The sequence below is a fragment of the Podarcis bocagei genome (assembly GCF_964188305.1).
Source record: "Podarcis bocagei genome assembly, chromosome: 3".
Classification (NCBI taxonomy): Eukaryota; Metazoa; Chordata; class Lepidosauria; order Squamata; family Lacertidae; genus Podarcis; species Podarcis bocagei.
Window position 1 is genome coordinate 43,824,957 of NC_138127.1, and position 23,776 is coordinate 43,848,732.

The window sequence follows — 23,776 nt, forward strand, 5'->3', positions numbered from 1 at the left end:
GACACCTGCATGGCTCAGGGGCTTCATGAATCCCAGCTGCTGTATATTGCATTTACTTTCCAATGCCAACACCTGCTGCTGTGTCTTCTGCAGCTTGTTCCTTGCCATTCCTCCACTGCTAGTTGTGTCCCTTCCTGTTTTTCTAGGAGTTTGTTCCCTTGTGCTCAGTGGAACGTATGTGATTGCAGCCTCCACGAAGGCATCTTCCCAGTGAGTGAATGGATCGGGTTGAAACAAGCCATATCACCTGGACCTTCAGCTTCCGATGTACAAACATACGCAGAGGGAGCTCCCTTTGCGAAGGTTAGTACTGTACATATCTGTTAGCCGACTGCTTTTTGTTCAGGACATCCAGGTTTTGCAAATACCTACCCAATCCTTAGAAGAAGCAAGAGGCATAGATTTATCTCTCCACTCCATTTATCTGCACTCCACATTTAAAACTTTAAATGTCAAGAGCTTTAAGCTATTTCTATCCTAGGCAAATCCTTTAAAAATCACTTCTGCTGTTTTTTTGATTTATTTCTCCCCTGATGGGTTTATGACACTTTCTGCTGTTTCTCATTTATCTGGCGGGTTTGAACTTTGCATGCAGTGACAGAGCTTTGATGTAAGTGCCATCATTTTACAGGAAAGAGTAAGTTGACACCTCAGAAGCTTTTTATTTTAGAAAAAGAAACACCTTTTTGTTTGTTTGTCTTGCTTCTCAACTTCAGAATTAGCTGGTATTAAACATCATCCTTAAGTAATGTATGTGAATTAACCCCCTTCTGCTCCTTGCCTGCGTGTTCCCTTTGTCAAGATAGGGCCTATATTGCAGATCCGGAGAGGTCTGACTAAATTAGACTAATTTTATACAAGCAGCTTGCTCAGGTTGCTCAGTTTCAGATGGCTGAGAGGGCAGATGGAAACCAAGAGATGCATAGGAGTGGGGTCAAGGGATAACATTATAGGACTCATAGAAAACATTAGTCATTTTGGAGCTGGGAGGTGTGGGTGAGGTGAGATAAGGAATCAGCAGAATGTGGGACAGTATTATGACATTTTACAGCAATTTGTGACCTTTTGTTGTGGGATAACACCTTTCTTAAAGCAATGTGTTCTTGAAACCATGCAAAGTTTGCCACCGCAGAATTGAGACTCTGCTGATCAATTATATTTTACAACCCCCTCCCCCCACAAAACAGTTACTGAACTAAGCAATAAATAGAAGAAACATTTGCCGTTTATTTTATTCTGTTGGAAAAGTTATTTGGCATATAGAGAAGTAAACATTTAATTCAGTAAACTGTGTGGCCTGTTTGTATGACTCCAACCCTTGAGGAAACATTAGATGACATAATATGATATTTAATTAATTTCAAAATGGCCTTGGTTTTTCTTTTTTAAGCTAAAATATTTTTAATAACCTGAAAGAGGAACTTTTAAACATTCTCTGCAGCCCAGTTAATTATTTGTATTTCATGTCTTTTGAACTCGGTTGGAACTAGAACAATTTTAATCTTCACGCTAACTGGATTATAAACCTTGCTCTCTATTTTATTAAGCACACATTTTATTCTTGTACCTATTGGTCTTCATTCCAATAGTCTGGAGTCTGATTATTTGCCTGCAATGGACACCATCAGCCTGAACAATATTTATAATTATCTTTCTCTTCCCAGAGGAATTTTGTGGCTGCTCCTCTGTGCAGTGGCGTAGCATGGGTTGTCAGCACCCGGGACAAGGCAAGTAATTTGTGCCCCCTAACCCGTGGATTTGCGCCCCCTAACCCATGGATTTGCGCCCCCTAACCCTAACCCCCAGATGTTGCGCCCGGTGCGGCCGGCCCCCCCTGCACCCCCACGCTACGCCACTGCCTCTGTGTGTGTTCGCGTGTGTTTTTAGATTAGTTTTACCTCCTATACCTGCCACTTTTTTCTTCCCGCTGTTTAATTTTGTTGTTGATTGTTTATTTTTTGTTCTGTTAAAACTGTTGTAAGCTGCCCTGAGCAGAGCAAACGAAAAGCAGGCCATATTACATACGTAAATGCTAAAAGCATTTTGATGCAAATGATACCATTTTACATGAAAACAACAACAAAAAAGGTTAAAACCTCCATCAGCATTCTGTCACTTATTTTCACGTTTAAGCCTGACAAGATATTAGGCATTCCACATGTTGTTAATACTCATTTGTATTTTTCATGCATATGGATCTATGCAATATTCATAATTGCAACAGAAGTAGGTTTATGTCTTGATAGGAAACTGTCCTGATTTTTCCTTCCTGACAGACAACCAAGGGAAAACTTTTTTCCTAAATAATTGGAATCTGATTGTGGAAAGCAATTGAGGTTTGCTTGGGGGTTGGTGGGTTGGGTACTGGTTGTTGCACAGACATTTTTATTTATTTATTTCTCTTCTTGCATACCAGTTTTAATAATAATAATAATAATAATAATAATAATAATAATAATAATAATAATAATAATAAAAAAACAAACGACATCCAGATTAAGAGTTCAGAAGCCTCTTCAGTATTTTGTGGCCTTTTGGTTGGCCCAATAAAGATAGTGCCTTACTCTGGATTTTGGAAAAGTAAAAAACTGGATTACTTTTATCCAAACTGTTTGCAATGACAGACCTTGGGGTCTCAAATTTTGTGCCCCCTGCCTCTCGTGCTCCATTCTAAGTAATAGTTGTGAAGTCCCCTGCATTGTTCCCAAGGCTCTGCATCCAGTGCAACTAAACTAGTCGCATGCCCTTAAATGTGCCTCTGCTTTTTGGCTCTTTGTCCCTGTGTATGCACCTAGGAAACCTTCATATTGTTGTTGTATTTTCTTAGTGAGGATGGATGGATAGATAGATAGATAGGGTTTTGTGGGCAAGCCACTTCCTCTTTCATGTGAAATTACATGATGTCCAAGTTTAAGGCCCAGTTTACGAATTAGATAATCTTATATAGTCCATTTTTACCAATGCTGTGTCTACATGTTCACAGCATGTGTAATATGAATTATTTCAATAAATGGCTCTGGGCAGCTCCACATTTCTCTAGGGAAAGATTACACCTTTTTGCTTCCCTGCCACTGGTTCAATTAACCCAGCAGAAAATTAAATTTACTTGCCCCCTGGAATTTTTTTGTATTGATATTTTTAAAAGGCATCTTCCTTCAGTGAAGAGATATTGAAACATGTACCCTAATCTCTACAAAATCAATGAGCATACTATGTGCTTAGACTGCTAAATGTCAATATTTACTAAAATATTCTAGAAGAGAAGATATAGCGGAGTTTCAATTTATGTTAATCATATTTACTTTTTTATTGTTAAATACCTTGTTCAGTTGCTGATCAGAAAGTAACTAACAAATTATTATATTTGAGAAGCCTCTTTTCGTAGTTGCTTCTCCTACTTCCTCCTCTCTCTTTCCCACAAAGTTATAATGGCGCTCAGGCTACAGTAATGGACAGTAGGTTTCTTGGCCAGGTCTGCTGGGCCCTCTCATTCCTGTGTTGTATAATATGGGTGGGCGGAATGAAGGTTGGGATCTACTAGAAGTTGTGTGAGTGCTTTGCAGAGTAGATCGGCAAGGGTTTCTGACTCCTAATTGTTTAACAACAGATATAACAAAATGGCTTTGTTTTGTTTCCTATATTATGCTGCTGAAATGAAGACCAAGAGCCGTTTTTGCATCTGTTGAAGGATGGTGAGCATAGCTCAGTTCTAACACTGAAAACAAATTCTGGGGCTCAGAAAGTGTGCTCTTTGTTTCTAACTGTATGTCTTTTTTTGCACCTGGTTATCTGGTTGGCAGATCTTGAGGGTTCTAGTAAAAGAAAACAGAGCAGATCTGACAAGCTTTAAAGCCTGCTCCCCCCACTTTAAATGATAGAAGAATGTAGAATGGGGGAGAAAATTGTTACTCGTATGCTTCAAAAGTGAAATAATGTACATTGTATAAAATTACCTCATGCAGACCCTCCAAGTGTCTCTATTTTCCAGGGACAGTCCCATATTTACAGAAGTCATCCCTGTTTCTGATTTGATCCTGGAATATCCCACTTTCCTTCAGACATCCCTATTTTCACCAGAGAAGTGTTGGAGGGTATGGTAGTGGCATGGAATGCATGGGGAAATTCTCTTGAGAATCTCGTTGCTTCCCCGCCTCTTCATGCTTTACATGAAAATACAGTATAAACCTCAACATATGCTATTAAGCTTTAACCTGTGTTTGAAAATGAGGTCATATCTTGATAGAGACTAACAGTTGTTCACCTGCTAAACATCAACACTGCACAGAGGACAATATTTCCGCAGATTTTTTAAAAATAAAGAACATACCACTACATTTTATGGTCAGTGTTCATAGTAACTGAAGCAAACATGGGCTTCGAACAAGATAGAACAGTGAGAAATTATATTAGAAAATATAGTTTCTGGGGCCTTCCTTTTATTCTGATGTGGTTTTGTGGTATTCTGAGTAGAGCATTCTGTAAAACATTACGGTCAGCGATGGTGAGTACTAAAATACAATATGGAATGAACAAGGTATGATGTTAGTTTCCTCGCAATAGTGTTGTATATGTGCATTCAGTTTGATGCAAAAAGCACTGTTGGTTCCATAGCCTCTATTCTTTTTGTCTCAGTGATCTCCAACTTTGCACAGATAAGGAGGACCACAGTTGGTGAGCAATCATTCTCCAAATGCTTTCCCCATAATAAAGACACCAAAAGCAATGTTGGAGCAAGGCACACATGCACACAGATTACAGTAATGTTGCACTGATGAAAATTTAATGCCAAAGCGGTTACCGCCTCTCTCCCGGCCAACGGCTCCCTTATTTAAATGGTGTGGGTGAAAGCATAGACACAGTGAAGGGAACAAAAATGTAAGTGGAATAGCTGCTTCCCCACGACCAGTTTGATGTGGCCTGCTGCAGACCCATTCTTAGTCTCCAGGCCACCCTTCTGAGAATTGCTTCCTATTTTGTGTCATGTGTGCATGAAAGAGAGAGATGGGGCAGTGAGTGAGATGGGTGACTTGGCTGCTACACTGTGGGTGGGAAGCCTTGCAGTGATCCATAGGACAGGGAAAGAGAAGAGAAGGCAGAAGAAGAGATAAGACAGATCAAATAGAAAAACCAAGAATGGCCTAAACTGTGGGTGGCTAACCTAATCCATCGTCAACACTTGGAAGGCAACATGTAAAAGTGGGCATGGCAAAAAAAGGGATGCATTTAGTGGGGTCTTGGAGGAAATATATCTTTTTATCTGGCTTCATGACATCACAGAAGGGGACCCATGGGAGCAGTCAATTTTCATAAAACGACAGATTTGGTTGGGGTCTCAGGGGCCTACAAAATATCCCTTGTGATGGGCAGGCATGGCCTTCAGACTGTGGGTTGCAACCTTGATCTAAACTATCATTGTTAGACACTTCTCCCACCCCAATAATCAGTGCTATAAAACCTAATGATACCAATGATCTTTTGAAGGATGCACATTTTATTCCAAGTACTGAATGCAGAGATCCAGACGTGGGAACTGTATACATAGCACCTTTTGAGGTTCCCATTTCTTTTGTGCATTGCTTTTCTTGGATATGGGCCTTAATGAATTGTCTGACAATTGCTCATCTTCATCATATATCTGAAGCTCTATGATGGCACTTTAACAGTTCCTGGAGAGAATCTTGGGCACTGTAGTTGGTTACGGGTGATGGAATCTGTACCGTTGTGAGGTCAGCACCATTAGCAAACTACAATTCCCAGGATTCTCTTCATGACTTTTAAAGTAGTACAATCCTGCTTTAAAAATATGTTGTGGATGTGACCTTAATGTCTCATTTCATGGAATATTTGAATGCAATTACCGTATTTTTCGCACTATAGGACGCACTTTTTCCCCTCCAAAAATGAAGGGGAAATGTGTGTGCGTCCTATGGTGCGAATGCAGGCTTTCGCTGAAGCCTGGAGAGCCCCACCGCCAGCCCCACAAGCTCGGGGGACAGCGGGAGAGGCGCAGTGCGCCCTTCCCGCTGTCCCCCGACTTGGTTAGAAGGCTGGCGGGGGGAGAAGCCTGCTCCTCCCCCTCGCCAGCCCCGCAAACTCGGGAGACAGCGGCAGGGGCGCAGCGCGCCTTTGCCGCTGTCCCCCGACTTGGTTAGAAGGCTGGCGGGGGGAGAAGCCTGCTCCTCCCCCTCGCCAGCCCCGCAAACTCGGGAGACAGCGGCAGGGGCGCAGCGCGCCTTTGCCGCTGTCCCCCGACTTGGCTAGAAGGCTGGCGGGGGGAGAAGCCTGCTCCTCCCCGTCGCCAGCCCCGCAAACTCGGGGGACAGCGGCAGGGGCGCAGCGCGCCTTTGCCGCTGTCCCCCGACTTGTCTAGAAGGCTGGCGGGGGGAGAAGCCTGCTCCTCCCCGTCGCCAGCCCCGCAAACTCGGGGGACAGCGGCAGGGGCGCAGCGCGCCTTTGCCGCTGTCCCCCGACTTGTCTAGAAGGCTGGCGGGGGGAGAAGCCTGCTCCTCCCCGTCGCCAGCCCCGCAAACTCGGGAGACAGCGGGAGAGGCGCAGCGCGCCTTTGCCGCTGTCCCCCGACTTGTCTAGAAGGCTGGCGGGGGGAGAAGCCTGCTCCTCCCCGTCGCCAGCCCCGCAAACTCGGGAGACAGCGGCAGGGGCGCAGCGCGCCTTTGCCACTGTCCCCCGACTTGGTTAGAAGGCTGGGGGGGGGAGAAGCCTGCTCCTCCCCCTCGCCAGCCCCGCAAACTCGGGAGACAGCGGGAGAGGCGCAGCGCGCCTTTGCCGCTGTCCCCCGACTTGGCTAGAAGGCTGGCGGGGGGAGAAGCCTGCTCCTCCCCGTCGCCAGCCCCGCAAACTCGGGGGACAGCGGCAGGGGCGCAGCGCGCCTTTGCCGCTGTCCCCCGACTTGGCTAGAAGGCTGGCGGGGGGAGAAGCCTGCTCCTCCCCGTCGCCAGCCCCGCAAACTCGGGGGACAGCGGCAGGGGCGCAGCGCGCCTTTGCCACTGTCCCCCGACTTGTCTAGAAGGCTGGCGGGGGGAGAAGCCTGCTCCTCCCCCTCGCCAGCCCCGCAAACTCGGGAGACAGCGGGAGAGGCGCAGCGCGCCTTTGCCGCTGTCCCCCGACTTGGCTAGAAGGCTGGCGGGGGGAGAAGCCTGCTCCTCCCCGTCGCCAGCCCCGCAAACTCGGGGGACAGCGGCAGGGGCGCAGCGCGCCTTTGCCGCTGTCCCCCGACTTGGCTAGAAGGCTGGCGGGGGGAGAAGCCTGCTCCTCCCCGTCGCCAGCCCCGCAAACTCGGGGGACAGCGGCAGGGGCGCAGCGCGCCTTTGCCGCTGTCCCCCGACTTGTCTAGAAGGCTGGCGGGGGGAGAAGCCTGCTCCTCCCCGTCGCCAGCCCCGCAAACTCGGGAGACAGCGGGAGAGGCACAGCGCGCCTTTGCCGCTGTCCCCCGACTTGGTTAGAAGGCTGGGGGGGGGAGCCTGGTTTTGCGGGAGGCGGGGGAATCCCCCCGCCTCCCAGGAAAGCCAGGAGAAGCCGTGCAGCCCTTTTAAAAGGCGCGTGGCTTCTGCCGGTTTTGCGGGAGGCGGGGGAATCCCCCCGCCTCCCAGGAAAGCCAGGAGAAGCCGTGCAGCCCTTTTAAAAGGCGCGCGGCTTCTGCCTGTTTTGCGGGAGGCGGGGGAATACCCCCGCCTCCCAGGAAAGCCAGGAGAAGCCGTGCAGCCCTTTTAAAAGGCGCGCGGCTTCTGCCGGTTTTGCGGGAGGCGGGGGAATCCCCCCGCCTCCCAGGAAAGCTAGGAGAAGCCGTGATCTCTTTAAAGGGTTTGCACGGCTTCTGCGGGCTTTGGGGAGAGGTGAGGGAATCCCCCCACCTCCCAGTAAAGCCAGGAAAGCCCTGTGAAGCCCCTCCGCCAAGGAGAGGCTGCACGGGGCTAAAGGGGAAGCCAAAACAGCGAGCGGGATCCATCCCGCTCGCTGCCTTGGCTTGATCCATAGCTGCATGCAACCCCTCCGGCAGGGAGAGGTTGTGTGCAGCCTGTACGCTGCTCTTTGGGGCTGCGGGGGGGAAAAAGATTTTTTTTCTTGAATTCCCCCCCTAAAAACTGGGTGCGCCCTATGGTCCGGTGCGCCCTATGGTGCGAAAAATACGGTACTAACAACACACACACCGGCCAATGCTGATGGCTAGGGGTGGGAGGTAGTTTAGTAGGGCACATAGGTCTCTGTCTGTCCACCTCCACCAGTAGAGAACAGCACTCTTGATATGCCATGATGGGTCCAGTTAGGATGGGGGGGGCAGAAGCTTTAGATCCAATGGACCCAAAGCCCTGTGTATCCTTCACAGGACCCAGTCCTTAGGCTCATCAGTTACAACAGCAAACCTGTAAACAGAATCACATGCCCCCCCCCCAAAGATATGAGCCCGGATTCCTTGGGATGTGGCAATAGATCTGCACTCATCTGAGCCCCCAAAGTTGGATTGCTCTACCTTAATAGCTTATGTATGAATGCTGGCTACGTCAAAAACCTGCCCTGCATTATATTTGATTCTTATTTACCATGTTCTTACAGCACAGGGTCAGCCTCCTCTGCAACTGCTTCTCTATATCTATCTTTAATATGTACTATAAGCGAACTTGCTAATGATGGCTGAATGTCATTCTCTTACAGCTCCTAGCTGTTTGAATACATTCCAGACACAGAGCTAAAACCATAGTCACCACTACGTACACCCAGCTAGAAATATTTTCTTAGAACAAACCTCACCTTCGTCATAAAAGCCAGACTGGATTTGCAGAATCCGAGGGAGAGAGTTTGGATCCAAGGAATGGATGAAATTCTTCAAGCTTGAGGCCATGGTCCGTGCAACAGCTAAAAAAAAAAGTATTTAAACAGAAATACCTGGTAGGATGCTCTCTGTTACCTCTTGCACATAGAAGAAGAAAGGCCTGCAAAATCTGAAGCAAGCTTTCTGTGGAAAGAGAGAGGTTCTTGAGCTTTCTCAGAGTGAAGACCACTTCCTCTGACTTCACGTTGGGTTGGTGGAAGGCAGTCATAGGAAGCTAAGAGAAATGCACAGCAGCACCTGGCTATATACTAGCTTGTGCTTGTGCCATTTTGGGCTACAGGAAATACAAAATACAAGTGGGTTTATGTCAGTGATACAGAAAATACAGAAAAGGTGGCGACAAAAGAACTTGCCAACTAGGATATGGTTTGGTACTTAATGCAGCTGCAACGATGCACACACAACAATAATATCTTGTCTTAAACCTTTGATAGTTTGACACTGAACCTCTGGAACATTAAAAAGTACTGTTTTTTCTTCTTTTTAAGGAAGCCACAAACTGTCTTTGAACAGATGAAATGAAACTGTTTTGCTGCTGTTGTTTTGCAGAATTCATAAGGGAAGTGAGATAGTTTAAAGGGAAGGTGCCATCTATAACCTGCAGTGGCTAGTCAAAAGTAGCAGGAATGTTTGTGTGCGCACAATGGGCAGCTGATGAGCATGCAAAGGGTGTAGCTGATGAGGGGGTCTAGCTTGTGTATCCTTGTGACGCACCCTGTCATTTCACCACATGAGGGAAGGTCGCTTTGACCTCTGGAATGTTGTTTTGTTGGCTGTGTAGACCACGCCCATTCTGAAGGCTCTGAATTGTTTTGGTGAGAAAAGGAGGCTTCCTGGTGCGGAAGTAACTGTTGGGATCAGTTGGTAACGTTACAAGGTAGATCTGAATGTTGTAGCAGTGATCGTTGCTTGGAGAGGATGGGGGGGCAAGGATAAATGAGATGATTCTGAAGGAAGTGGGTCAAAAAGGGAAGTGAGATGGTTAGCTCAGATTCAATTATATTTGCCTGAAAATAGAGGAATAGCACACTATCCCACTTGAAGCACTGGTAATGACATTTTAGTTCAAGGGGGCAAAACACACACACACAGAGAGAGAGAGAGAGAGAGAGAGAGAGAGAGAGAGAGAGAGAGAGTGTATTTTCTTTTCTTCGATCTCATATTGACAAGAACCAGATCCTGGGGGTCCCATATGGCTGGTCCATGAGGCAATTGTTTCTCATCTCAGACAATTATTATGGAAATGCAGCTCCCACATATTGCAGAAAGGGGGAATTGAGATGATCATTAGTTTGCAGCACTTTCCATATGAGGAAAGGCTAAAGGCCATGATCTCAATGCTTACGCTTTATTGACAGCCTGGGGAGCAGGTTGTGCATGTTGTTTTCTAGTCTGAGGGAATGAATGTGCAGCACCTTTGTGTATGTCTGAATTTTCCCTGATGTATCTGAGTGCTTGAATTGGATAAGCTTCCCTGCATTGGCTTAAAAGAAAACCAGCTTTTTATTTTCATCAAAACACAAACCAGCATGAGTACTTTGGACAAAGTTTATAAGAGCCTGCTAGATCAGATTGATGGCCCACTTAGTTCAGCCTCCTGTTCTCACAGTGGCTGACCAGACGCCTGTGGAAAGGTTGCAGGCCAGATATGAGCACATCACTCTGCCCACCTGCAATTAGAAGTCTCAAAAGGACAGTATATCCGGAATAGTTCAACTGTTTCGGAATAAAGTTTTCATCAGTGAATAATTATCAATGAAATATTCATACCAGTGGGGATCATGCTAGTGGATCAGTGCTCCGAAACAGTTGAACTATTCCGGATATACTGTCCTTTTGAGACTTTTGTGAGACGTCCTCCTTTGAGAATCGGCTTGGCATTCCTCACTATTCATTGATTTGTTTGATTCTTTGTTTGACTCTGAGATATATAACAACTTGTATATTTTGTGAGATGTGTTGTATGATATATACATCATTTTGAAGTGCCTTATTTGTATATTTTGAATGACATCATAACCAGTTATATATACACTAACAGTTATTAGCCAGCGTGTTGCGTTTGCATTTTTGTAGATTGTTACATTTTGCAACGCAGGGGTTTGTGTTTGTTCACCTGCAATTCCCAGCAGATGTGTGTAGGAAGCAGAGCTGGCTCACCCATGACACAGGCTAAAGTGCCCGCCTCAGGCGACGGAAGTACAAGATGTGGCACACCTGCTGCGGCCAAGAGGGTGGTTGGTATATTAGTGTATGGCATTGCTACTCGTCTTCCCTGCCCTTGGGTGGAAAAACTGAGCAAGCAGCAATACTTTAAGGAGTACCCCAGCTCCTGCAGAGTTCAGTGACAGCAAGCGTGGGGTGGTGGTGGTGGAAGAGGGGTGTGACACAGCAGGCCAGAAGATGACAATTCCCATTTCACCTCAGGTGGTGGGACCAGGCCACCCCTGAAAGCTCTAATGGATTCAGTCCTGATTTGGGGGCATACACCAAGATTTATTTTCACCAAAGGAATATGTTTTGAATGTATGGCTTATGTGGGCAGTGCAGTTTGTTGATTTCTTGCCTTTGGCTAACTGTCCTAAATCACAGGTGCCTGTTGATCATCTTAAGTGATCCACTTGTGGTTGAATAGCAGCCCACATGATGCATCTGCACTGGACTGGGATGAAGCTCGTATCAAACTCATTACTTAGTAGAAATGCAGGCACGTTTGTTTTTTAAAGACCAGAGCAGAAACATAACTGGTCAGAAAAGATATACAGTCGTACCTTGGATCCTGAACGCCTTGTTGCTTGGACATTTTGGCTCCCGAACATTGCAAAGTGAATGTTCCAGTTTGCGAATGTTCTTTGGAACCTGAACATCCAATGGGCCTTGCGCAGCTTCCGATTGGCTGCAGGAGCTTCATGCAGTCAATCAGAACCTGCACTTTGGTTTCCGAATGTTTTGGAAGTGGAATGGACTTCCAGAATGGATTCCGTTCGACTTCCAAGGTACAACTGTATCTAGAATCTGTCTCAGAAAAATATATTTCTGACATGGAGGTATTGGTCTGTGTGGCACTCTTGCAAGGGTAACCATGGACACCTGGGTGTCAAGACTTTTCCAGAATAAAAAATATAGATATGCAAAGGAAGAACATTTTGTAGATAATCTGCATTTTCTTTTATGCTGTCATAGCTGACAATGAGGCCCTCAATACAGTCTTTTGAACCAAACTACATTTAAACCATTCCCAGGGCACCGAAAACCTTATTCAAGGGCACCATGGTGCACACAGGTGCCAGGTTGGCAATCCCTGGTTTATAGCGATTGAAACAGTAATATATCAACTTGCAGGTTATTTTGTTAGTATTCCCAGATTCTTAGAAGCTAATATGAAAGTAGTTGGAAATCGTTGGCCACTGATGTTGCTCAGGTCCATTGTTGCTTAGGTTTCAAAGGTTTGCTTTGTGCTGTTGTTGCTTAGGTTTCAAAGGTTTACTTTGAGGGGGAAATTATTCAAGATCCTCAGGTTACAAACCTCTTTAGTTTTCAAGATGGGAAGAGAGATATTTCACCTGAGTTTTTAAACTACTCTAAGGAAGCTATTTTCAATCCCTGTTGTGTACAAGGTTTGGCTGATGATTCCATTGAAGCAGCATCCATTGAAGCTGACAGTCTTATAACCTAGTCCAGTACAGCACGTTCATGATTCCTAAGGGGTTTTTTTGGTTATGGTTTTCAAATATGCTGATTATTTTCCACAAACCAAAACATCTCCTCAAGCAATCCTAATGAATGGGTGAAAGTCTTTATGGCAAAATAAATATCTTTTGTCATAGGCAGCACCAAATATTCAGGAGAAGGTGAAAGAATATATTACTTTGTAGAAATACTTCAGGTCCATTAAAGGTTTGCTTTGAGAAGAGAATTACTCAAGATCTTCAAATTACAACAAAAGTGTTTTGAAATGTGTTTGGCATATCTTCAGTGCATTTGTGACAGCTGGAGACACACACAGGAGACTGTTTTTGAATTAATTTTACAGCTCAATCCTCCTGTGGTGCCTGGTGATGCAAGCTGTAATTTATTTTTAAAGAGGCCACAGTGATTCTTGGGTGTCATGAAAGAAATCCCTGAAAAGTATTTATACACAATCTCTGCTAAAAGGAAAGGACAATGAATTCATTTAAATACATTTGTGCAAGATGGTTCTTCCCAGTGGAATCTGCACATTCACTTTCTCTAATTATTCTTGAAGTTTTGCCTATCAGCTTGCCTATCAACTCAACACATGGGAAAGGAAAACAGCTTGACGTTTCCGGATAGCAGAGTGCTTTTACAATAGCATATGAGAAATCAGCTGTTATTTCCTTATCTTTCTTAATATCTAAGATTCTGATGTGGTGTCTTTTATGTAGAAGAGCTGCTAGCCGCATGGATCACACTTAACATGTGGAGACATTCCTTTCTCGTTTATATAATGAGGCTTCTCTGAAGAGATTTGGGACCTCCTCTCTTTCCCCAACCCCCCATGGTTTAGGAGGAACTGCTCCTAGAATTATATTCTCAAATGCTGCATTGCCATTTACATAGTTTGTTTGCCACAGTAAATGTAGCACCCCAGGTACCCAGAACCTTTCATGTAGCAGGATTTTGAAGGCTCAGCTGTACAGGCAGTCCTGCAAAAATGTTATCCTGTGAACTGAGTGTTCATAAGCATGCTGCTGGAGAGGGAATGCTCAAAAATAATGAATTAGGTTGCAATCCCAACCTAAAATTAACCCCCTTGCAAATAAGTGGTCAAATTCCCAGCATGAGCACACTTAGAGGAATTCCAACTTAGCCCTCTTCCTGCATACTAGTTTTCCAGCATGGTAGGTGTTTCAATATAGGAGGAGCATTAAATATATATATTCTACCTGGAGTGTGAAGTGGTGCAGTCCGTTAGACACCCTACAACTCTTACCACCTCATTCCTTATTTAATCTTCTGCATGTGGGAAGACCTGACTAACAGTGAATAAAATTGTTATTGGTGTCTATATGATTAATATTAATAGAGAGAGGCTTTTTCTGCCTCACGTTAGTTCACAAAATAAAACATTTATTTTAATTCTGTATGGGTTGCAAACTTCAATTTTTCAAAAACCAGTATGAAAATGTGATGGCGAATAACGGGTAATACATAAATCAAGATTGCAGTTACTGATTCTGCACAGTGTTCATGAATTATTATGGTTACTATCTGTAGCAAACTGTTCTGTACATCAATCTTCAGTTTAAAAATTCCCATTCTCCTCATGCTTTTATTTTGATGGAAAAGCTGGTACACCCACAGTATATATAAACATATTTACATTGAAACATTTAAAGTTGCTATTAAATTAGGTTTTGTTTTACTTTCAGATTGTATATCCTTAAGCAAAAAAGCAGTGAAATATCTTGACACATTTCAGTGGGATAATCCATTGTGTGTGTGTGTGTGTGTGTGTGTGTGATTTGTTGCCAATGAACATTAAGAAAACTAAGTCTTTGCAACCTTTCTCTATATTCCAGAATTCATGGCATATTTTTCAAGGTCTACAGAGAATGTATCTATGCTGCAGACATGTCTGTTTCATACCAGCTTAACTATCATGGTTTTCTCCTTCAAAATCATGAAAATTGGACAAGGTGGTGACAATTCTTAAGTGTTCTAGCTCATTTGAAGAACTATATACTTTAACATTTTACACGACCGTCTTCAGGCTTGACAGGACCATTGATGTGCCCTCTCTGGTCGCTTTCCTATACTGGTCTACTCCCTGGCTGCAGGCTTATCTAGTGGCAGTATCCATGATTTACCACAGTGGTGTTTCATAGCTGTCTGCCACTTGAGGTGGGGCAAGCTTGCAATCTGTTTTGGTGGATCCTGTTGAGGCCCCAGCAGCTGGCTAAAGGATCCAGGTGTTAATGATGGGCCTGAAATTTTAATACCATGTTTCCTTTCTGTTTGCAATATAATGTTATGGGATTGAATTTGGACTAAATCAGTGTTTCCCAACCTTTTTTGGGCAAAGGCACACTTGTTTCATGAAAAAAATCTCGAGGCACACCACCATTACAGCCCCGTGACGTCAGCGTGCAGCGTCACGCCAGGAGGGACATGAATTGCTAGCAAATTACATAATCACCTCCTTGAGGGTTGGCTCATCTTCTCCGAAGGCAGAACCCCATTAATTAACAGCACAGACTCACACCATAGCCAAGACGAGGGGGGAAAACCTCAGTCATGCACAGTCATGCACATGTGGGGGCTAAATGAGGACGAAGACCGGGCAGAGAGCAGGGTTCAAATCACCCCACCTGGCCAGGACAATCCCTGGGTGCTCCCTTGGGCCACTCGCAGGGCTGTTGTTGCGAGGATAACACGGGGAGAACCACGCGCCCCCCCGGGAGCTCCTTGGAGGAGAAAGCGGGCGATGAATGCAATGCACGAAATATATGAGAGGCGACCAGGTTTTGCAGGTGAGGGGCCCCCGCCAGCCTCCGCTTCCAACACCCGGCGCAACGACGCCGAAGTTTCCCCCTGGGCTCGGCACGGGGAGCAGCGCTGCTCCCCCCCGGCTCCCCTTCGCCCTCCCGGCTCTCTCTGCCGCCCACTGGGGACCCCCCTCACCTGCCAAGTCCGGAGCACCGGTGGAAGTTGCATGCATGCATGCAGGGCGCCGCGTTGCCATTGCATTGCACTGCACTCCATGCAACGCCTGCACGCATGCATTGCCTTGCACGCCCGCCAAGGGGTCTCCCCGCGGTCCGATGCGTCCCCTCCGGCGCGGATGCAGCATTGCAAAAATAACCCCCCCCGACGCAGCCCTACCTGGGGGGCAGCCTCCGCCTCCGCCGCTCCGCCTCCGCGGGGATCCCCGGGCTCCATCCTGCCGCCCGATCTCCGCGGGGCGCAGGCAGGCTGCGCGGGGTCTGCGCGGAAGAGCCCCTGCCCGCCCGGCCGCCGCCGCCGCGCTCATTCCATGGCCGGGAGAAGAGCGCTTCAAACAAAACGCCCGGCCTGCCAGGCCACGCTGGGAAACGTAGTTTGCGCACCCCGCGCGGGCGCGAAGCCCAAGGGCGAGGGGACTACGGATCCCGGCAGCCCCCGTGCCGGGGACGGAGGGGGAGAGGCCGGGTGCAGGGATGGAGGGACGGGTGGGCGAGCGAGTGAGTGAGTGGCAGCCGCCAAGCCTTGGCCGAGAGCCAGGAAGGGCCTCCCCGGAGGAGGAGGAGGAGGAGGGAGGCACAGAGCGGGAGGGAGGGAGGGAGGGAACCCCAGGGGTCATCTAGTGACGGCGCCCCAATCGAAAATTTGACTTAAAAAAAAAATCTTTCGAATTTTTTAATTTTTCCCGCGGCACACCAGGCAGCATCTGGTGTGCCGCATCTGGTGTGCCGCATCTAGTGTGCCGCGGAACAGTGGTTGGGAAACACTGGACTAAATGACTCTTGGGGACTCCTACAAGCCTGTTATTCCATAGCTGTAAAATGGGATCTGGAGAGTAGAAGGACTACAGATACTGTCAGTCCAATTTATTTTGTCAAGCAAACAGACCTAGGTACCTCGGGTTAACTACTTAATTTGTTCCGGAGGTCCGTACTTAACCTGAAACTGTTCTTAACCTTAAGCACCACTTTAGCTAATGGGGCTTCCTGCTGTCGCCATGCCACTGGAGCACGATTTCTGTTCTCATCCTGAAACAAAGTTCTTAACCCGAGGTACTATTTCTGGGTTAGCGGAGTCTGTAACCTGAAGCATATGTAACCCGAGGTACCACTGTATTCTGTTAAGTAACCTATTTGTTACATAAGGTAGGGGCAATATGTTGCCATAGAAATTAAATCTGAAGGAGCTGGCCTTATGCAGACAGTTCAGCAAAATAAGAACAGCAACAAAAATGCTGTCCTCGTTGCTTTTGCCACCCTGACCTCAGAAGGTCAAGGATGTCAAATATAAGACCTTGAGGCCCTTACTATAACTTTTTGAGTGGTATAAACAGTCAACAGATATTAGATCAACTTCAGGGCTAGTAAATTGTGTGTTCAGACCCAGAAACATCCCCCCTAAATAAATTCACACTTGACTCAAAATTTTGGTTTTGGTTCTTGGCAAAATTTAGGCCACAACTTTATTGATTACAGAAAGTTGCATAGGCTCTGGTTCAACTAGCTCACTGCCATGCAGGTAGCGCTGACCCAGGGTTCCAGCATAGGTCAGCCAAGGGTGAACACCCGGATAAGCAGAAAGCCGGGAACGGGCTAACTCTGCTACCCAAATGTCCCCCTGGACTCAGGCTTGGGCACAACCCCCTCTCAGGGGTTGACCAAACCATCGATGGAATACCCTTCACATAGGAATGGCGAGAATGTTCTCCCATCCATAGTACCTGAACCAGAGCCTATCTGCAACTTTACAAGTTGTGACGATTTGCTATGTGGCAGGCAAAACCCAAATGGCAACAGCCAATCAGCCAAGTGGGGAAAATTCCTGCCATGCCCCTGTCCCAATGACAGATGACACACAACGGCATAGTGATGTCAAGCGCAAAGCCCTAAAAGTAGGGAGAGGTCTGCGGGTGTTCCGAATGCATGCGCCGAAAGAGGAAGCTCTGGGTCACGTGCATGGGCATAAATAGGTCCCTCGAACTGTTTGGACTGCGTCCCATTGGCCAGATTGCACCCAGCTTGAGGGACCTACCAATCGGGTGTTGTGGCTGACCAATCGTATCCGCCTACAACACAGGGTGTTGGTTTTCCAGGTCTCACCGCAATACATGCCCTCTTTAAGGGAGGACCCGATCTATGGGTTGCATTCATCTAACAAATCCCTTCAGCGCAAGCCCTGCACAACTGCTTCTGCTTGTGCAAGATGGCTTCCTTCCCACTCCTCCCCAGTGCCCTCTCAGTGCTCCCCCCCCATTGCAAAGGAAGGCTGGGGGGGGTGTTGCTCCATCTAGCAAGCTGCCTGTTATATATAAAAGATCATTCAAAATACTATTAATCCTAAATTTATATTGGGAAAAGTGTGTGTGTGTTTAGTTCAGTATTTTGATACGTGTAGCTGTTCCTCAAAATTTTCAGCATCCCTTAGATTTTCTAAACACATGGTTGGATCCAGAGGAAGCTAGTTGTGACCAACTTTTCACCGTGATTTCAGTGGGACATAAGTGTTACTAATTTGTTGGGGATCTAACCCCCAGATCTGTACCTAAATGTGTGAGATCAATTCTCTAGAATTCGTAAGAATGAGCACTGTAATTTTAGTAGACAAAACCGTTTGTGGTTTAAGTATTATCGTAATGCCAAAGACACTGCCATGAATTCCAAAAAATAAATTTGAATTCTCTTATTATTTCTCTGTGTGAATGATTAAGAGCAGAACAAATAACCAGGGCTTTATACCGAGGAGAAAGAACTTTGCTGCCTTGCACCTGGCATGAAAATATGCCAGTATTATCACAATCTGGAGGGGTTCCAGCCTCGCCAGATGCTGTTTTGTGCATGCCACCAAAATTTGCATTCTATCCCAAAGCTTGCAGAAAGATTGCTTCTTTCAGATAGTTATTTTCTGTAGAGTAATTTTAAACAGTCCTTCTTTTTTTGTGTGCTCACTTAAAAGGTGAAAACAGTCTGGTGGCATAGATGGTGGGAAATAAAACTTTGTCACGTTCTGTGTTGTATATATGTATTTTTCCCCTTTGCAAATTGAAGCGAAAGGAGTTTTTAAAAGGTTTCCGTGGCTGGTGTTAAAGCACTTGATCTTGATCTTTTAGGGGCTAGAGAAAAATCAATAAGCATTACAGTTATTATAGTAAGCATTTAGCAATTCATAAATCCCTCTTTAGGTACAATAACAAATGATTGGGCAAATTAAACCCAGTTTACTAAGCCAAATGGCTTGTTTCTTTTCGTCAGACAAAAGTAATAAACATGCAGTGCAATCCTAAATGTATTTACTTAGAAGAAACCCTAATTGGAATCAGTAGGACTTGCTCTCAGGTAAGAGTAGGATTGTAGCCCAAACAGTTTAAATAGTTTCTGTTTTAGATAGAACTGCTGACAAAATATGCCCAAAGTGAATTCGAAGACTTGCTAAGGCACAAAATCTAAGGAACAGAGAAAAGGAAAAACAAATCCCCAAATTTGGCGATTCTTGCCTGGACATGATCCCAGAAATTATGGAATCTGGTTTCTCTTTCCCATCTTCATTTACACACCCTTGGAAACCCTAGTGCATGGGTAGGCAAACGAAGGCCTGGGGACCAGATCCGGCCCAATCGCCTTCTAAATCTGGCCCACGGACAGTCCGGGAATCAGCATATTTTTACATGAGTAGAATGTGTCCTTTTATTTTAAATGCATCTCTGGGTTATTTGTGGGGCATAGGAATTCATTCACCCCCCCAAATATAGTCCGGCCCCCCACAACGTCTGAGGAACAGTGGACCAGCCCCCTGCTGAAAAGGTTTGCTGACCCCTGCGCCTAGTGTCACCAGGGAAACACATTGTGATTGAATGTGTGGAATGCAGCTCAGTTCAGTACACACTTAGGAGTGAACTTCATTGAATACAATGAGACTTACGTGTGTACAGAACAGGGCTACATACAGGATTAGTATTATTAGAGAGTTGTGCTGGTCTGGCTTTTAACCTTGAAGATATTCCAATATATACAAGTTATTAGTACTATACCAGTTAAATTTGAAAATTTCCTTGATAGCTAAAGAGTCAACCTGCTTGACATTCCTTTCTTGGATTTGCAATTGTTTCCGTGATTGAAAACAAGGCAAGTCCATGTATGTTTACTCACCATTTGAATAGGTAAATTAGCTGTTGGAAAAGTTCAGGACTTAACACCTATTTTAAATTTTTCATTGTAACTTCCTTTCTACTAAACCTTTTTACTTTCCTTTCTACTGAAGACCTTTTGAGGCAGAAAAGGCTGGGTTGGCTAAATCTCAACTGTTAATGGGGAGAGAAATAGTACAACATATAGGTTTCCCCCCACAAGATTAACTTCCACAACAGATTTCTCTCTGTTCCAAGAGAAAGCACAAATTGAATTACTTTCTCATTCGATGTAGAATGGGGCCAATGTTCAAGCAACTTTCACAATTACGTTGGGATTACATGGCAGTTTCGGGAAAGGGCAGTGGAAGAAGCTGTAAACTAAGAGTCTTTGTATTCCTTGTTGGTTAGTGGTGAACTGTCCCTTTTAAGTGCGCCACTAACAAATGTTTCCCTCAAGTGCCCCTGTTCTTGCTTGTTAGCATTTGAATTGACTTAGGAGAGCTGAAAGGTTTAGTGAGAGTCTTTACCTATTATTGAATATCACATAAAGTTGTTCTCTTTTTTAGCTTTCCATTTTTTACTGTCTGTAATAAAACTACACGGATTCTTGAGTACAATTTACTCCCAACTTTCACTGAAAGCCCTTTTGTTTTTTAGTGCAGTGCTGTAGGGCAAATGAGGACATATGATTATCTTAACAGTCCCTAAATCTGAGGACATGCTGCTGCTATGCTTTCCTAGCATAACACTGAGTATAGAGTGAACCTTTGGCCCTGCATTATACAAAAACTGAACAAATTCTAGTTCCTAGATTTGCTTTGAGAAGATTAGGAGATCAAACTTTTTTAGCTTCCCAATTTTAGAGGAGAGGGTTATTTTGGCTTCATATTCTCCCAGAGACTGGTGATCTCTTTTCACAATTCTACATGGGGCACATCAAGTGTCTGCCCAGCTGCTGCATTAAACTGCAAGGGACAGGAAAGAGAAAAAGAGAGCATGCACAGAAGTGTGTGACTTTGTTAATTCTTCTTGATCTTTTTAGTCTTACTTGGATGGTAGATTCCAGAAGGTGCTGCTTGTGGAATATTGTTTTGCCCTGTTGGGGGACTCCAGCATTGAGGTTTGGCAGAGTGCGATCTCTCCTATACTTTCCAACATGTGCATGAAACTGCTGAGTATGGTCATCTGGGGCATGTTTCACCAGCATGCTCCTGTTAATCTCAAGCTGGTGTGATAGTGGAAGCAATAAAGCAGTGTCTGACAGTGGAGATGGACTGGATAAAATCTAAGACATCAAAGCTCAGTTCAGATAAGACTGAGATGCTGTTATGAGCAGATGGTTTCCTGGTCTGGATAGATGGTGTCAACCAGGTCTTGATGGGGTCACACCCTAAAGCAGGAGTAGGGAACTTTTGGTCTGTGGGTCAGTCTTTGCCCATGAGGTCCTTCCACCAATCCATGTCACTGGTGACATCAACTGATGTATATTAATCCTACATTGGCTGTGGGCTCTGTTCCAAGGAAGGAACAGTATTGTGCAGCCAAGGCAGCAAGATCTCTGTTCATCAGTTTCTCAAAAGCACTGTTTGGAGCACTTTTCCTGTGAACGGGTGGATGGCAGAAGTGTGCAAGATTCTTCCATGCTTTAATTAAGATCAGAGCGCAAAGGGACTTAAATAGGAAGGAGGAAGTATGCAAATGCCATTGCAAGTCTCCCTCCATCCCTTTTAAGCCCCCAATGTTGCTCCAGTCTTAAAGGGAGCGGGGAGACTCACTAAGGCAGGGGTAGGCAACCTAAGGCCCGGGGGCCAGATGCGGCCCAATCGCCTTCTCAATCCGGTCTGCGGACAGTCCAGGAATCAGCATGTTTTACATGAGTAGAATGTGTCCATTCATTTAAAATGCATCTCTGGGTTATTTGTGGGGCATAGGAATTTGTTCATTTTTTTTCTTTTCAAAATATAGTCCGGCCCATCACATGTTCTGAGGGACAGTGGACTGGCCCCCAGCTGAAAAAGGTTGCTGACCCCTGCACTAAGGCATTGCAAGCCTCCCTCCAGTTCCCTTTCAAGTCCTGCCCACCTGTCAGATTTGGCTTGTAGATCCTTATAAGGATCTGGCCTGTGGAACCCCGGCCTTAAAGCATCAGGTTCCTAGCATATGAGTACTCCTGATTCCATGTCATTGGAGGAATCTGTCACACAGTGTGTCTTCCATCAGGTTTGGCTGGTTACTCAGTTACAGCTCTGTCTGGATGGAGATTACCATGTAATCTCTAGGTGAGGCCTCCGTAAGTCATTTTAAATAAATAAAAAGGTTGATTAGAAAATAAGATCACCATAGCCTCCTAATGATTTGGGAGAGTAATAGAATCATAGAACTGTAGATTTGGAAGGAGCACCTACTTTCTTCTCTCTTACGGGTTTTGAATGATATTTTTCTGTCTAAATATGATGGCTCTTCAGCTTTTAATGGTGACACCAAATCCAGTATGATTTTAATGCCTTTCAAGCATATAAGAGAGCCAGCAGTAATGGCAGGTTTCTATATTCCTCCCTGCCAATGTAGCTCAACTGAAGCACAACCTCAGTATTGCATAGAAAAGGGAGGCTAGTCCCCTGTGTGGCAATAGGAGACTGTTGTTGCCGATTTTCATGTATCAGATAATAGTGCAGTTCAGCCAAAGTAAGAGTGAGCAGAGCATTTCAGCCTCGGTTTTTTTTAACCCCCCCATCTATTTCTAAGCAAATCTCATAGGTATTTGGTAGAGACTACAACAAGCAAGTTTCTTTTGTCTGCCTTGCAGCAGTAGGGAACAGGGCTTTAGCTCACTGTTAGCAGCAGAATTAACATTCACTCAAGTTTTTGACTCCTTTATTTATTCTCCATTATACTATGAAAGAATTAAACCTTATTTCAAGACTGGCAGGGACGAGAAACTTCTTTCAGCATTCATCATTATTCCTTTTAAAACAGGACTTGAATTTAAATTTATTTCTCTAAGAAAACATGCACTACTGTATATGAACGCACAGTAATGGCAGGAAGCATGTATATAAGTGTAAGCTACTTCTAAGCAGTAGCTCAGGCACAGAAGAGCTACCCTGCTGTTCTCTAGAAGACAGAGCCCAAAAGTAGAAGGTTCCTCCTCTCCAAGAAGGAAAGTGTTTTCCAATTTGCCTTGACATCTTTCTCAAAAGAAAGTAACTCTTTGCTGCCTGCTCCCCTCCTTCCAAGATACTTCCAAGAGGTGATAAATACTGCATTGGAAATCCAAGGACTGTGGCTTGCTTTAATATCAAGTGCTAGTCACACTTTGAATACACCCACTGATACCAAGTTACTTAGGTCCATTGATTCTGGTAGTTCTACAGGCAATGGCTGTTTTGTGTGGGGGGTTACATTTCTGACCCTCATGTGCATCTGTGGAGCATGTGTAAGCCCGCCCCGCCCCCTTTTCCAGCCCTTTCTTGGGTGTGTCAATGCAAATGTGCACAGTGGTGCTTCAGTTGGACGCGCCTAAAAATGAACCACGGCAATGTTTGAAACTACACTATGGGAAACTGGGCAATCACTCTTATACCCCGGCCCCCAATGTGCAATGATTTCAGTAAGGATCATAAAGTAAAAGTTGTGTGAATGAATATAAAAAGTGGATATGTCAAAGGCAGTAACCAGTGGACAGGCAAACTGGTAGGATCAACACTTGGACACGTGTGGTAGGGACATTATGCTAGACTCCATTGACATTTTTATCTGTTTGATAAATGAGCTTCTGATAATGGCAGTAAAAAAAGAAAGTGATATAAACTGTATCCTTATAGATTTTGTAAAGTCCCACCTGACAGTGCTTATTATGATCAAGCACTGGCTAGATACTAAGGAATATGATACTATGAAGAATATAATATTTTACTAAAGATGAATTGCTGTATTTTCTAGACCATCTGGAACAACCAAAATTAATTAAAATTTATGTTTCTGTAAAGTAATGACATTTTCAGGAGGGTTGCCATTGTTTGTTACTTGCGTACTACTGCGCTGTTGGCCTGTGCAGTTTTGCTTGTTGTATAAATGTGGAAACTTTTAGGATTGGATAATATTGAACCATCTCTCAAGATGTA

At 45.1% G+C, this 23,776-nt stretch overlaps 1 protein-coding gene and 1 long non-coding RNA gene across 7 annotated transcripts in view; one reads left to right on the forward strand and one right to left on the reverse strand.

Moving 5' to 3' along the window:
* Positions 1-9,041, reverse strand: part of THEMIS (thymocyte selection associated) — a 68,317-nt gene extending 59,276 nt beyond the window's left edge. The window contains exon 1 of the mRNA XM_081187684.1: positions 8,764-9,041. Within this exon, the coding sequence (XP_081043810.1) occupies positions 8,764-8,854 (91 nt within the window). The 5' untranslated portion in view covers positions 8,855-9,041. The remainder of the gene's footprint in view (positions 1-8,763) is intronic.
* Positions 1-23,776, forward strand: part of LOC308583647 — a 70,313-nt gene that overhangs the window by 45,272 nt on the left and 1,265 nt on the right. For 5 of the 6 annotated variants that reach the window (XR_014006302.1, XR_014006303.1, XR_014006304.1 and 2 more), the window contains one exon: positions 147-303. This is a non-coding gene — a long non-coding RNA (uncharacterized lncRNA). The remainder of the gene's footprint in view (positions 1-146; positions 304-23,776) is intronic. The other variant, XR_014006307.1, reaches the window with a different exon arrangement.